The sequence below is a fragment of the Ranitomeya imitator genome, chromosome 2 (assembly GCF_032444005.1).
Source record: "Ranitomeya imitator isolate aRanImi1 chromosome 2, aRanImi1.pri, whole genome shotgun sequence".
Lineage (NCBI taxonomy): Eukaryota > Metazoa > Chordata > Amphibia > Anura > Dendrobatidae > Ranitomeya > Ranitomeya imitator.
In genome coordinates this window covers 822,086,803-822,103,005 of record NC_091283.1, presented here as the reverse complement: position 1 = coordinate 822,103,005, position 16,203 = coordinate 822,086,803, and the positions used below count along the sequence as shown (strand labels likewise).

At 45.9% G+C, this 16,203-nt stretch overlaps 1 protein-coding gene across 1 annotated transcript in view; it reads right to left on the bottom strand.

Moving 5' to 3' along the window:
* The window catches only part of ADAM12 (ADAM metallopeptidase domain 12), a 636,998-nt gene that overhangs the window by 5,777 nt on the left and 615,018 nt on the right, over positions 1 to 16,203 (bottom strand). The window contains exon 22 of the mRNA XM_069753950.1: positions 9,814 to 9,938. Within this exon, the coding sequence (XP_069610051.1) occupies positions 9,814 to 9,938 (125 nt within the window). The remainder of the gene's footprint in view (positions 1 to 9,813; positions 9,939 to 16,203) is intronic.

The following is a 16,203-nucleotide window of genomic DNA, read 5'->3' as shown; positions in this document are numbered from 1 at the left end:
TCAGTCATACGGGTTTGTCCTATGCTTACCATCAGGGGGACAGAGAGAAAGACATAACATCCACAATAGTTGTGAGGACCTTACCGAGAAGCTCAGCAGGAAGGGACTACAACACTCAGGCGCTAGAGGAAGGCTACTGATTTTCACCTGGATAAGGGGACTCTGGATTTGCCTTCAGACCGGCTGGACTCTGCCTGCCCTGTGATCTGGTGCTCTGGACTGTGGACGCTGAAGCCTTCGGTAAAGGTAAAGAGACTGCAATCTTTCGTCCTTGTTCTTCACTGCGCCTTTCACCATCCACCATCTACACACTGGGAAGCCCTGGGGACATACTTCACCTGTGGGAAGGTATACCATCCAGCTGCCATATCATCACCCCAGCGGACCCCACAGCAGCGTCGGTCACCCTGACTGAATACCACAGGTGGCGTCATGAACATTATCCCTTTAAAGACCTTCCCCCATTTACAATGGGCGTCCCTAGGGCCACGGACCGGGTCAGCCACCGTGACATCCCCCTTGAGAACCGAAGGGCCTGGTACCGAGTTCCCCTAGCCCTTGGGGGCGCTCCAAGTGCTCAATGCAAGCCTATAGGAACTAGAATGAGGTGAAGATGAAAACAGCAGCAGGTAACTATAAGACAGGGACCTTAGATTAGCAGCACCACTCCACCGGTACAATAAGAAAAAACTGCTGCAGTGGAGTTTTAAAGCACTGTGCTCGATCATAGTGAATAGCTATTCAATCACAACTGCTCAGTCCTGTCTATTCTTTACCTGTGAGTCTGCAGTCCTCTCTATCACTTCCCTACACAGTCCTCTCTATTTATTCCCTGAACTGCCACACACTTCTCTCTATTCTTTCTCTGCACAGCTGCACAGTCCTCTCTATTCTTTCTCTGCACAGCCCTCTCTATTCTTCCTCTGCACAGCCGCACAGTTCTCTCTATTCTTTCTCCGCAATGCTGCACAGTCCTCTCTATTCTTTCTCTGCACAGCTGCACAGTCCACTCTATTCTTTCTCTGCACATTCCTCTCTATTCTTTCTCTGCACAGCTGCACAGCCCTCTCTATTCTTTCTCTGCACAGCTGCACAGTCCTCTCTATTCTTTCTCTGCACAGCCCTCTCTATTCTTCCTCTGCACAGCCGCACAGTTCTCTCTATTCTTTCTCCGCAATGCTGCACAGTCCTCTCTATTCTTTCTCTGCACAGCTGCACAGTCCACTCTATTCTTTCTCTGCACATTCCTCTCTATTCTTTCTCTGCACAGCTGCACAGCCCTCTCTATTCTTTCTCTGCAATGCTGCACAGTCCTCTCTATTCTTTCTCTGCACAGCTGCACAGTCCTCTCTATCCCTGCACTGCTGCACAGTCCTCTCTATTCTTTCTCTGCACAGCTGCACAGTCTTCTCTATTCTTTCCCTGCACAGCTGCACAGCCCTCTCTATTCTTTCTCTGCACAGTCCTCTCTATTCTTTCTCTGCACAGCTGCACAGTCTTCTCTATTCTTTCTCTGCACAGCTGCACAGTCTTCTCTATTCTTTCCCTGCACAGCTGCACAGTCCTCTCTATTCTTTCTCTGCACAGCTGCACAGTCCTCTCTATTCTTTCTCTGCACAGCTCTCTCTACTCTTTCTCTGCACAGCTGCACAGTCCTCTCTATTCTTTCTCTGCACAGCCGCACAGTCCTCTCTGTTCTTTCTGTGCACTGCTGCAAAATCCTCTCTATTTTTTCCCTGCACAGCCGCACAGTCCTTTCTATTTTTTCTCTGCACTGCCATACAGCCCTCTCTATTCTTTCTCTGCACAGCCGCACAGCCCTCTCTATTCTTCCTCTGCACAGCCGCACAGTTTTCTCTTCTTTCTCTGCAATGCTGCACAGTCCTCTCTATTCTTTCTCTGCACAGCTGCACAGTCCTCTCTATTCTTTCTCTGCACAGCTGCACAGTCCACTCTATTCTTTCTCTGCACAGTCCTCTCTATTCTTTCTCTGCACAGCTCTCTCTATTCTTTCTCTGCACAGCCGCACAGTCCTCTCTATTCTTTCTCTGCAATGCTGCACAGTCGTCTCTATTCTTTCTCTGCACAGCTGCACAGTCCTCTCTATCCCTGGACTGCTGCACAGTCCTCTCTATTCTTTCCCTGCAATGCTGCACAGTCCTCTCTATTCTTTCTCTGCACAGTCCTCTCTATTCTTTCTCTGCACAGCTCTCTCTATTCTTTCTCTGCACAGCCGCACAGTCCTCTCTATTCTTTCTCTGCAATGCTGCACAGTCCTCTCTATTCTTTCTCTGCACAGCTGCACAGTCCTCTCTATCCCTGGACTGCTGCACAGTCCTCTCTATTCTTTTCCTGCACTGATGCACAATCCTCTCTGCGCACTGCTGCACAGTCCTCTGTTCTTTCCCTGCACTGCTGCATCTTCCTCTCAATTCTTTCCCTGCACAGCCGCAGTCCTCTGTATTCTTTCTCTGCACAGCTGCACAGCCTTCTCTATTCTTTCCCTGCACAGCTGCACAGTCCTCTCTATTCTTTCTCTGCACTGCTGCACAGTCCTCTCTATTCTTTCCCTCCACAGCCGCACCGTCCTCTCTATGCTTTCTCTGCACTGCTACACAGGCCTCTCTATTTTTCCCTGCACAGCCACGCAGTCCTCTATATTTATTCCCTGAACTGCCACACACTTCTCTCTATTCTTTCTCTGCACAGCTGCAGTCTTCTCTATTCTTTCTCTGCACATTCCTCTCTATTCTGTCTCTGCACTGCTGAACAGTCCTCTCTATTCTTTCTGTGCACTGCTGAACAGTCCTCTCTATTTTTTCCCTGCACAGCCGCACAGTCCTTTCTATTCTTTCTTTGCACTGCCGTACAGCCCTCTCTATTCTTTCTCTGCGCTGCTGCACAGTCCTCTATATTCTTTCCCTGCACTGCTGCACAATCCTCTCTGCGCACTGCTGCACAGTCCTCTGTTCTTTCCCTGCACTGCTGCATATTCCTCTCAATTCTTTCCCTGCACAGCCGCAGTCCTCTCTATTCTTTCTCTGCACTGCCGTACAGTCCTCTCCTCTATTATTTCCCTGCACAGCCGCAGTCCTCTCTATTCTTCCTCTGCACTGCTGCACAGTCCTCTCTATTCTTTCCATGCACAGCCCTCTCTATTCTTTCTCTGCACAGCTGCACAGTCCTCTCTATTCTTTCCCTGCACTGTTGCACAGTTCTCTCTATTCCTTCCTTGCACAGCCCCACAGTCCTTTCTATTGTTTTTCTGCACTGCTGCTCTGTCTTCTCTACTCTCTCTTCACTGCTGCACAGTCCTCTCTATTCTTTCCATGCACAGCTGCACAGTCCTCTCTATCCTTTTTACTCTACTCCTTCTGAGCACAGCCGCACCAACCTCATGGGTGTTACCATACCACTTGATTACCCTATGTAAGGAGGTGAAACACCAGAAGAGTCTGGGGGCGGTTACCTTCTCGGCTCTGTGCCTGGAACCATTGAGCTGTGCTGCAGTTTCCCCAGGGGGCAGACTTAGAGACTGGGACAGGAAGGAAGCGGGCAGAGAGCGGGAAAGGCACGCGCGCAGGAGACAGCAGCGGGAGCAGCAGTCAGAGCAGGGTGCAGCTGCGCTCGGGGAGAGAGCTCCCGGTCTGAGGACAAATACAGGGAGACTGCCCAGAAAGACTGCATCCTGTGAGTACTTGAAAGCGGACTCTGCTGTGACTGGAGAGGGGCGCTTTGAGACCCGTGCAGAGACATTGGCCCGTGCAGAGACTTCTACCCCCTGGTCTCTGCGGTATCAGTACAGAGACTGTGATTCCTGGTACAGAGACTTAACAGTGCAGAGCCCCTGATTCCTGGTACAGAGACTTAACAGTGCAGATCCCCGGATTCCTGGCTGTGCTGTAAAAGCTAAAGACTCAGAGCCTGTGCATACCACATTAACTCCCAAAACCCCAGGCAGCAGGCTCCTAGAGACTACTCAGCCCACGGACAACAGAGGGACGACAAGTGCCGCTGTTTCTCGGTGCCTACGTTGGAGAAGACGACCCTTCAAGCAAGTCCTCATCAGACTGATAAGTGTTCTTTTCTCAAGAAATCTTGCTTACTCCTGTTACATCGTTTGACTCCCATATTTTTGCACTGTTTTATTGCTAGTTATTTCCCACCGCTTCCTCCCTGCGAGGAGAACCTGATTCCTGTTAATAAACCCCTCAACTGTTGGTCTGTCTGTTCCGTGGTGACATACTCAGTACCTGCATACTATTACACCTAGACCAATAGGTATGTTGGTATTGTTTCCTTCAGAACCCCAAGTTAACCAAGAATTTTGTTGGCAAGCTATTCACTAACCTACACTGCTATTAAGGTCTGCATAAAATTATTAAGAGTTTGTTCACTCTGTGCAGATGCGCTGCAGATTTTCCAGGTAGATAGTATACGGCATATTAGAGGTTTTACAATATCTCATCCACACACTGAAAAAAATCTGTGCAGAAATCGACTTGAAGTGTGTATTTTTATGCTGTGGCATGTCAATATATGTTGGAGATTTTCACTACGGATTTCTGCTTTGATGTGGTCATAAATCAGAAGAGATAATACTAATAGTCTGAGATTATACGAGGAGCTCACTGACTGATTCACTGCTAACTTATTCTGCAGGCTCCTATGTATAGTGTTACATAGAAGCTGTGAAAACTACGCAGTTCAATATTTCTATTGAAACCCTATTACAAAAATATCTTTTTTGCCAAAAACATGCATTTAAATGATAATAAAAAATTGTCTACAAAGATGTTAATGTCCTTTAAGAGGTTGTGTTTGTGAGACTACCCCTTTAAATTGTGAGAATATTCTCAGTAAGTCTGGAGCAAAAGTCTATAGATTTTATCTTGGCTTCTGCTGCTGATTAAAATCCCCCCTCCATCCCTAACATTGCTGCATATTTGTGGCGCACCAAACCCACAGCCATTCTGCATTGTGTAAATACGGCCCAATATACTATCCAGAATACCATTAATTTCTGCTCGGCTGCACATCCGCGCACGTCTTTGGTATTTACCACTTTGTGAACAGCCTTTTATGTTTTTTTTTTTTTTATCGGAATGATAATGAATTTTTCACTTGTACGGAAAATCTGTCTTTAATTCATTGTAGGTGTTGTACTCGAGCAGTGGGAACGCTGTTAGTATTGCTGAATAAACAGCCTCGGCAGTGCAAAGACCACACACTGTAATAAATCTAACAGCCCGGGGATCTTCGCACAGCGATGAATCTGAGCTGGCGCCTTCTGTTTTGCAGTCTTTTAAGTTTGTCTCCTCTCTATCGTAGATCAAGAAGGTAATGCACTTGTGCATTGAGAGGGACACTAATGAATGGACTCCCAGCACAGGCCTTTCCCAGCCTCATAATCTACAACCAGAAGGAAAGCATGCTCTGGCTTCTCTTCCAATTACAGTTGCGGTTCTTGTCAGGGATGAATACATCTCACAATATAGAATTTTGTGAAAGCTCAATCAATTTGACTACTTGATCCACAATTCATTTGACCATTTTCTATTAATCTGTTCTGAGAGATGGAGGTTTTCAGGGGTGAACATCCTATAGGGGCAGGCAATACAGGAGCTGTAAGGTCATTGGAGAAAGGAAGTCCAGCCCTGATTGGCTATTGTATCCAGATTCCCCTCCCCAGAGGAACAATATTGTAAGAAAGGGTGGCTGAAGAGTTATGAAAAAGTGTGAAGAAATAAACACATTGTGGGTGACAAACTCTGGCATCATGGATGGGTCCAATTTTAATCTTTGTTAAGGGCCCCCTCTGTACACCAGTGGGTGTTTTCATGGTATCATGGTGTGTACGATATTCCTAATACCAGTGACTGACAGCAAAATGTGGCACCAAAGAAGGCTCGGTGCCTCATATATAGCGAAGAACAAAAATGTGTTCCTCATATCACCATAAGCTGCATGTTATATCAAGACAAGATTCCATCTCCTCTAATTCCTTAAAGGGGTTTTCCGATGACTCTCACTTTTACATTCTTTGGGAGAGAAGAGGCTGTTGTGGCATCTGTCAGAAGGGAGAGAAGAGGCTGTTGTGGGATCTCTCGGATATGGAGAGAAGAGGCTGTTGTGGCATCTCTCGGAAGGGAGAGAAGAGGCTGTCGTGGCATCTGTCAGAAGGGAGAGAAGAGGCTGTCGTGGCATCTCTCGGAAGATGGAAGAGACTGTTGTGGCATCTCTCGTAAGGGAGAGAAGAGGCTGTTGTAGCATCTCTCAGAAGGGAAAGAAGAGGCTGTTGTGACATCTCGGAAGGGAGAGAAGAGGCTGTTGTGGTATCTCTTGGAAGGGAGAGAAGAGCTTGTTGTGGTATCTCTCGGAAGGGAGAGAAGAGGCTGTTGTGGTATCTCTCGGAAGGGAGAGAAGAGGCTGTTGTGGCTTCTCTCGGAAGGGAAAGAAGAGGCTGTTGTGGCATCTCTCGGAAGGGAGAGAAGAGGCTGTTGTGGCATCTCTCGGAAGGGACAGAAGAGGCTGTTGTGGTATCTCTCGGAAGGGAGAGAAGAGGCTGTTGTGGCATCTGTCAGAAGGGAGAGAAGAGGCTGTCGTGGCATCTCTCGGAAGAGAGAAGAGACTGTTGTGGCATCTCTCAGAAGGGAGAGAAGAGGCTCTTGTGGCATCTCGGAAGGAGGAGAAGAGGCTGTTTTGGTATCTCTCGTAAGGAAGAGAAGAGGCTGTTGTGGCATCTCTCGGAAGGGAGAGAAGAGGCTATTGTGGCAACTGTCGGACAGGGAGAGAAGAGGCTGTTGTGGCATCTGTCAAAATGGAGAGAAGAGGCTGTTGTGGCATCTGTCGGAAGGGAGAGAAGAGGCTGTTGTGGAATCTGTCGGAAGGGAGAGAAGAGGCTGTTGTGGAATCTGTCGGAAGGGAGAGAAGAGACTGTTGTGGCATCTCTCGGAATGGAGAGAAGAGGCTGTTGTGGCATCTGTCTGAAGGATGAGAAGAGGCTATTGTGGCATCTCTCGGAACAGAGAGAAGATGCTGTTGTGGAATCTCTCGTAAGGGAGAGAAAAGGCTGTTGTAGCATCTCTCAGAAGGGAAAGAAGAGGCTGTTGTGGTATCTCACGGAAGGGAGAGAAGAGGCTGTTGTGGCATCTCTCGGAAGGGAGAGAAGAGGCTGTTGTGGCATCTGTCAAAATGGAGAGAAGAGGCTGTTGTGGCATCTGTCGGAAGGGAGAGAAGAGGCAGTTGTGGCATCTGGCAGAAGGGAGAGAAGAGGCTGTTGTGGCATCTCTTGGAATGGAGAGAAGAGGCTGTTGTGGCATCTGTCAAAATGGAGAGAAGAGACTGTTGTGGCATCTGTCAAAATGGAGAGAAGAGGCTGTTGTGGCATCTGTCGGAAGGGAGAGAAGAGGCAGTTGTGGCATCTGGCGGAAGGGAGAGGAGAGGCTGTTTTGGCATCTCTCGGAACGGGGAGAAGAGGCTGTTTTGGCTCCTCTCGAAAGGGAGAGAAGAGGCTGTTGTGGCATCTCTTAGAAGGGAAAGAAGTGGCTGTTGTGGTATGCGTTGGAAGGGAGAGTCGAGGCTGAGGTGGCATCTCTCGGAAAGGAGAGAAGAGGCTGTTGTGGCATCTGTCGGAAAGGAGAGAAGAGGCTGTTGTGGCAACTTTCGGAAGCATGACAGGTATTGTGCACCTGTCTTCTTAGAATAGGATGAGCATGCAATACCTGCTGATGGATGCCAGAAAAGAAAAGGAATCTGCACTTCTGTGGTTTCATTTTGTTTGGCTTCTGACCTTTTGGCCATGTGAATGAGGCTATACACAGACTTAGAATGCACAATGCCCATCTGGCCGATGGACGCCCTGTCCCCACCACCTTTACCTCCCAAAGTAAATGCATATTATCTCTCTTCCACTAGAAGGAAATCCCACTCATGTGCCTACTTTGGGTGGGTACTGTAACTAATGTCCAAAACAAATGAGGGGGTTATACCAGGATCACACCTTATCACCTATCCACAAGACAGGGACCGTCTCCAATGGTGAAAACTGGGGTTCTGGGCTCCAGTCCAAGTCTATATGATGGACAGAGCTAACCAGATACAGAGCACGGCTATTTTTTGTCAGTCACATAGACAATAACTGGAGTGGTGGTGCACCAGAACAGTCAAACAGACAACTTGGGACCTTTAGTCTTGTGATCAATTGGTGTTTCTGGCAATAGTTTCTGATGTTGGTACAAATCCTTTAAAAAATCTTGAAGCATGACTAAGGATATCAATAAAACCAGAGATATCCCCTCTGTAGACAGCTGGATTAACGTTTTTGCTTCTTGTCAGTACAGGCAATATGTTTGGCGATGTGATTGTACCCAAATGATGTCACGTTCAGGATAACATGAAATCACTAGCTACATAGAAAGAAAGTGTGATTTAGTGCAAGTGCTGTACTTTTGTATCTAAATATCTATCTACTGTATCTATGTAATATCTGTCTGTTATCTATCAGCTTTCTATTATCTAGCTATCATCTATTTCTCTATGTAATATCTATTATCTATGTAATATCTATCTATTTCTATCTATCATCTATGTATTATCTACCTATCTATATTATTTATTATGTATCTATCTGTCTGTCTATCTATATATATGATCCATCTATATCTATATATCTATTATCTATCATCTATCATCTCACATATTTATCTACCACTTATTTTATAGCTATCTAATATCTATCTATCGATATACTGTATATCTTTCTCACATCTAATATCTATTAATGTAGCTATCTAATTTCTTGTAATATCTATTTATGTAATATTTCTATACCTTTCTATCCATCTTTCTATTTATCTATCTTTTCATCCGTTCCATGACTTCAGAAAGGTTGATCACAGCCGAAACATTACCACACCACATGGACTAATAAGGTCCATTTCTTTTTCATCGTTTGCTGGAGTGCCGACTGCTTTTTTCTTTTATATTACTTCTACAAATGGATATTTATTTGGAGGGCCTTGCACCCAAAATTCCTGTTTACAATGCTGTTCCATTTTTCTGCTTTCTTTCCATCCATCTACCTATCCAACTATACATATTTCCATCCATCTATCTATCCATCTTTGTATCCATCCATCTATCAAATCATCTTTCTATTCGTCTTTCTATCCATTCATCTTTTTATCATCTATCTTTCTCTCCATCCAACTACCTATCTATCCATCTATTTATCTATCTATCTATCCATCTTTCTATCCATCATTTTATCTATTTATCTATCCATCCCTCCATCTCTTCCTCTGCTCCCCTGCAGTACCTGTATGTCCTCTGTCTCTGTGGATATGTGCAGTTTCTCTCGGCTTTCTGTGTTTTGCTCTCTCTCTCTGATTGTTGTGTTTCGTTCCCCCGGTCTCCCTGTGGCATGACATCAATTCACTACAAATCTCTTATTATTTTCTTGCCCCAGTTACAAAACACGACTGGAAAAGGGAAGTCTGAATGGTGACATTTGGCTTCTGCCCCTTCACCTGTAAACATCCAGCTTTCCGGGGTGTACGGCGGATCGGGGGCCGTCACTGATGATATTTCAGACCTTGCTGTAACAGCTGAAGGCAAGTACAAGTCAAAACTGTTTCTGATCCAACTCATTTACAGTCCAGTTCCTCTGCCGCCTGAAGCGCTCAACTTTACAAAAATGTGAGGTGCGGAGAATAAAACTGTGTTTTTTTTTGTTGCTGTTGTTCTGCCAGACTTAACCCGCGCATTGCCGCAGAGGTAGCAGCACCTGACGGCGGTCACTTTGCAGCGTACCTCACAGGAGTGATCTGAGCCACGGCTCCTTGATGTTCCTGCCCGGAGCTGGAGGCACCGTCCATCCGGGTACACTTTGGATCTGCCGGCAGCGGTTTCTGCGGAGGACTGGGTATGTGCGATCCCTGGAAGCAAAATACAAAGTCATTGAAAACGTGTTCAAATAAACATTTCAGTGTCAAATACGAGAAATTGTGACTTCGGCCGAATCTGGAGAACTTTACATGGAAACGTTCTGAAGTGCAATGTCTCTGGATGCCCACGAGGTTGGTTAAGAATGAAAAATCCTGACCTCTCAGTCCAAACAAGCACAGTCATGGGCTATCCCTACGTGACAATATGAATATTTCCATTACAATTTATACAGAGAGCGAAACGGGCGCTCGTTACATGGTGCCAGGAAAGGTGGGCACCAACGTGGCGCTCAACATTGGCCGGGGAGCTTCAAGGGGGTTTTCCAATATAGAAAGTGATGGGCAATCATTAGGATATGACTTCTCTTATGATCGGAGGATGGACCCAAAGGATCTGCAGAATAATTGGGCACAGGTGTGGAGCACTGCTGCTCCGTCCCAGATTTCCCCTGTAGAGCAGCGCTCCTTCCCGTCAGCGTTTGATGACAAATCCTTGCGGAGTGGGTGATTTCAGGCCTCCACACCACTGCTAGCAAGAAGTAAAATTACACCCTTAGGGTGTTCTCAATCTCAAGTTGTTCTCTTCAGCAGCACAACGCTCTCCAGTCTTCCTGCTTGCCAGGGGTCGGTGTGCTCCTGAAGATTGACAGTTCAGGCCACATGGATGGCTGAGCCGCTAGTCCAAACTGCTCACACTCTGATGTTGCAAGCGGTGGCAGCCTTGTCTGTGCAGCAACGGAGGAGCGTGGGAGCGTTGAAGAGCACCACTTGCAAACTATATAGAAAACAGCTTGAAATTTCATACTCTTTGCCTGGAACACCGGCCACCTCTGAGGTTGCTGGTATCCTAAGCAACAAGCAGTAAACTAAAGAATTAAAAATCAGAATTATGCTTCTTTCTCCACTTTTGAGCCACTTCCTCTCTCCTCCCGCCTCCTAAACTTGTCATCCATTCTGAAAAAAACATCTCAAATCCACCTTGTTCAATATAAGATGGACTGCCAGCTCATTGGATGATGTGATTACAGCTGCCTATTGAAGTCTATGGGGAGTAGAAGGGAGAGGAGAAGGTAGGAGCTGAATGACAGAGGCAGAGACGCACACATAGATAGTGCTGCAGATTTCTAGTAAGTGTTTTATCTCTACTCAGATCTGGATTTACATCTACACTGATTAGTACTGTTTTATATATTCTCCATGCTGCTGCTGCTGCTTCCGAACATGAGCCACATAGCGATGTGAGAGCAGGAATCCTTCATATCTGTGTACTGTGTACAGTATGTAAACAGCTCCTTGTCCTGGCACCGCCGCCATGTACTAAGTACCGGCTGTGTCCGCGCAGATTCCAAGATAACACCAACTTCCTGTGCCGCCACTGGCTGTGTGATGTAGAACGCACCCAGTACTTTGTAGACGGGGTGGCGCCAGCATAAAGAGTGGGTGTTATCTTAGAATTTGAGCTCCGGCACACACCTCCATATTGCTCTGTAAAAGAAATCACAGTCAGTGGATGCAAAAAGACTGGCTCTCTGTATGGGGGAAAGATGAGAGACGGTCGATCTGTGTCTTGACCTCGTAGGCCACATAAAATGACATGATGGGCCGGCTTTGGCCCGCGGACATGGAATTTGACACCCCTGCCTATAGTAAGGATAACTTACTGACTTCAGAGGGTCTTAATGCTGGGACCCCGGAGTTTCCGATAACAGGGGCTCCATTCAGTGTCGATGGGACTGGTGGATATTCAGCCATCATCTGCCTCTAACAACCATGGGTGGAGTGGAGGTCTGCCTGTGGCTGTTAACCTGTTAAATGCCGCTGTCAATCTCTGACGGTGGCCTATAATGTGTGCCAGCAGTGGGGCGCATCATTCTATGCAATAAAATTCGATCAAACCATCGCATCTACCCCAAAATGGTATCAATAAAAACTTCAGCTCCGTGCACATAAAAATAAGCCCTCAGATATCCCCTTCAACCAAAATTAAAAACTCTACGAGTTTCAGAAACTGATGACACCGGTAAAAAAAAGTATATATTTTTTTACAAATTTACAATTTTTGCTTCACCACTTAATTAGAAAAAAACAAAAAAATAGTACGCTTGGTATCTGTGTATTCGTACTGACCTGAAGAATTGAATTGCCAGTTTAGTTTTACCATATAGTGAACATCTTGATTAATACACCCAAAAAACATGTGTAAAATTGCACTTTTTTTGCAATTTTGACGCACTTAGAACTTTTTTCATGCTTTCCATTACATTACATGATAAAATGAATGGCGTCATTCAAAAGTACAACTTGTCCTGCCAAAAAAAGACCTTGGACGGCTATGTGAGAGGAGAAAATAAAAGAGTTATAGCGCTTTGTAGAAGGAGAGGAAAAACATAAATTGGCCATGGTGGGGAGGGGTTTAAAAGGTGAATGTATTATTATAACAGAAAACTAGCTAAAGTGGTTTTACATGTATATAAAGCTTGTCTGCTTTCTTCCAGAAACGGTGCCTCACCTGTCCACAGGTTATGCCTGGTATTGCAATTTACTGCCATTAAAGTATATGTAGGTTGAGCTGCAATACCACATAGAACCTGTAGATTGGGGTGGCACTGTTTTTAGAAGAAAGCAGTTATGTTTTTTTTTTATAATAATAATCTTTATTTTTATATAGCGCTAACATATTCCGCAGCGCTTTACAGACATTATCATCGCTGTCCCCAATGGGGCTCACAATCTAAATTCCCTATCAGTATGTCTTTGGAATGTGGGAGGAAACCCACGCAAACACGGAGAGAACATACAAACTCTTTGCAGATGTTGTCCTTGGTGGGATTCGAACCCAGGACTCCAGCGCTGCTGCAAGGCTGCAGTGCTAACCACTGCGCCACCGTGCTGATTTATGTTCGTTTTTTGCCTAGAACCAGAACCTCCATTTTCTTGTACTTCAATTACCAGAGCGCTCACAGTAAGACGATACAGGAGGGTACTATTGTAAATGGTCGCTTATTCACATTTACAGATCTGAGAGTGTTTAAAGCCGGCGAGCTCAGTGGGACGAGCAGTAATTGAGCGCTTCCATTTAATGTACTGCGTGAGCCGCTCACAACAGTTGTTTAATGTGTTCATAACTCCAGGCGAGCAATCCGGAAAACAGGTACCAAAACCACAACTACAAGCAGCAGCGAGGAGAGCGCGGATACTGCTGCCGGCAACCACAGTACTGCCGCCAGGCTGGGCTTATCATTTATGTAAAAGACGTGGGAATTACGCTTCCACGCAGCAATTTTCTCCATCAAAATAACAATTGCTGGTGAATAAGTACAGAGTAGGATGCTCTCTTCTGAGTGCTATGCGTTATGTAATGTGCCGCCCTTCTGTGAGAAACGGGATTATTAAAGTCATCAAAAAGTTTCAAGACCGTAGGAAGAAGCAGGCGGCAATTTCCTAACAGCGCACTTAGGCACTTGCAAACCTAAAGTACACATTCTTCTCCTCTGAATATTTTTTGATTGAATTCATATAAAGATCAGTGGTGATACAGCAATAGCAGGAAATAAACGTATAATTAGAGATTATGTCATATAAACCAGAGCTGGAATCACAGCTACACTGCTAGGTACTGCATTCAGAAACGGCCCAGGAACAGCCATACACAAAAGTGATGGCGGTGTAGCTTCAGATCCCTCTCTTCATATCAAGCACTACAATTGCCCTTAGGAGGAGCGCCACTAGTCATGGAAGTGAGTAAAGGTTTTTTTTCTCTCAATTCCCCTCCCTGGGTCCATAAGCAACTTTTAAAGTTGGGGAAGAAAGTAAGCAGCAATGTGGGTATATGAAGAATAACACTATTCGTGGCCATTATATGATTGTATCCCATATTTTTATCCTCTGCAGACTCTATCTTTAATTTTCAATTTTCTCTGTGCTACTGGGGGAAGAGTAGCTGCTACAAGGTATGATATCTCTCCCCATAGAATGTAAGTCCGCAAGGACAGGGTCCTCTCCCCTCTGTACCAGTCTGTCATTGTAAATTTGTTTACTGTAAACTATGTAACCCTGTATGTAACCTCTTTTCTCATGTACAGCACCATGGAATTAATGGTGCTATAGAAATAAATAACAATAATAATAATACACAGGGATTCCAGGAGTAGTAGAAGAATAAAGGACATTGTACAGCAGTTCTGAGCTGTGTAACTGTGAATCCAGCTCTGACACATGCTAATATACTAGCTAATGTCCCACATGATTTTGTTCTTGTTTCACTCTGCTCCTGTCTTCTTCTCCCCCACTCCTCTCTTTATAATATGATATGCTCACTGTGCTAGTGGAGCGCCCGCTATGACCGTGGGGTACTCGGGCCGGGTCTGGCAGTACTTAAAGGGGAGGATCACGGCAGCGGTGACCCGGTCCGTGGCCCTGGGCGTCCAATTAACCCCTTCATGACCTTGGGATTTTTTGTTTTTCCGTGTTCGTTTTTCACTCCCCTCCTTCCCAGAGCCATAACTTTTTTATTTTTCCGTCAATTTGGCCATGTGAGGGCTTATTTTTTGCGGGACGAGTTGTACTTTTGAACGACATCATTGGTTTTACCATGTCGTGTACTAGAAAACGGGAAAAAAATTCCAAGTGCGGTGAAATTGCAAAAAAAGTGCAATCCCACACTTGTTTTTTGTTTGGCTTTTTTGCTAGGTTCACTAAATGCTAAAACTGACCTGCCATTATGATTATCCAGGTCAGTACGAGTTCATAGACACCTAACATGACTAGGTCATTTTTTATCTAAGTGGTGGAAAAAAATTCCAAACTTTGCCATTTTTCGTGATCTGGGGTCGGTTGAGGGCTTATCTTTTGCGTGCCGAGCTGGCATTTTTAATGATAGCATTTCGGTGCAGATACGTTCGTTTGATCGCCCGTTATTGCATTTTAATGCAATGTCGCGGCGACCTAAAAAACGTAATTCTGGCGTTTCGAATTTTTTTCTCGCTACGCCGTTTAGCGATCAGGTTAATGCTTTTTTTTAATTGATAGATCGGGCGATTCTGAGCGCGGCGATACCAAATATGTGTAGATTTGATTTTTTTTATTGATTTATTTTGATTGGGGCGAAAGGGGGGTGATTTAAACTTTTATATTTTTTTTATTTTTTTCACATTTTTTTTAACTTTTTTTTTTTACTTTTGCCATGCTTCAATAGCCTCCATGGGAGGCTAAAAGCAGGCACAGCGCGATCGCCTCTGCTACATAGCAGTGATCTGCTGATCGCTGCTATGTAGCAGAAATGCAGGTGTGCTGTGAGCGCCGACCACAGGGTGGCGCTCACAGCCACCGGCGATCAGTAACCATAGAGGTCTCAAGGACCTCTATGGTTACAATGGAGAAGCATCGCCGACCCCCGATCATGTGACGGGGGCCGGCGATGACGTCATTTCCGGCCGCCCGGCCGGAAGCGGTAGTTAAATGCCGCTGTCTGCGTTTGACAGCGGCATTTAACTAGTTAATAGGTGCGGGCAGATTGCGATTCTGCCCGCGCCTATTACGGGCACATGTCAGCTGTTCAAAACAGCTGACATGTCCCGGCTTTGATGCGGGCTCACCGCGGAGCCCACATCAAAGCAGGGGATCTGACCTCGGACGTACTATACCGTCCGAGGTCAGATAGGGGTTAAAGGGGATAAAGTGTAGTAGCAAATAAAGTCTACTGTAGTAATGTTTGTGACGCCAACTGTGGTACTCAGCCAGGAAAGGCCGATGCTGCTTAAAGGGATCCGCTGGGGCTGATGGTAATGCAGCTTAGATGGTTTTGCTCCCCACAGGTGGAGCGGAGGCCCCAGGGCTACCAGGACAGTCTATGAGGGGGTGATAGATGGTGGAGTGCAGGAAATAATTGGAGGACACAGGATTTGCAGTCTCTTTACCTTTTACTGGTGAAATTGCAGTGCAGGGCACAGGTTACAAGTGATCTTTGGAATCCGGGCAGCCTGGAAGTGGTTCAGAATCCCCATAGCCAGGTGAGGTTGGAAGCCTTCCTTTCTGCGCTGAATTCTGGGTTCTTGATTCATTAACTTTCCTCAAGTCCCTCTCTCAATCTGTCCCTTAGGTGGAACACTACCCGCATGGCAGGCAGCTCGAGCCTTTTTACAGGTGTCCCACTCATGGTGACTCCGGGCTCCAATTTGCTGCTGTGCCTTTCTGTGTCAGTTGTGGCCAGGAGACCTGCAATCTCCTGCCCTCCGGTTTCAGCTGTGGGGCATACAGT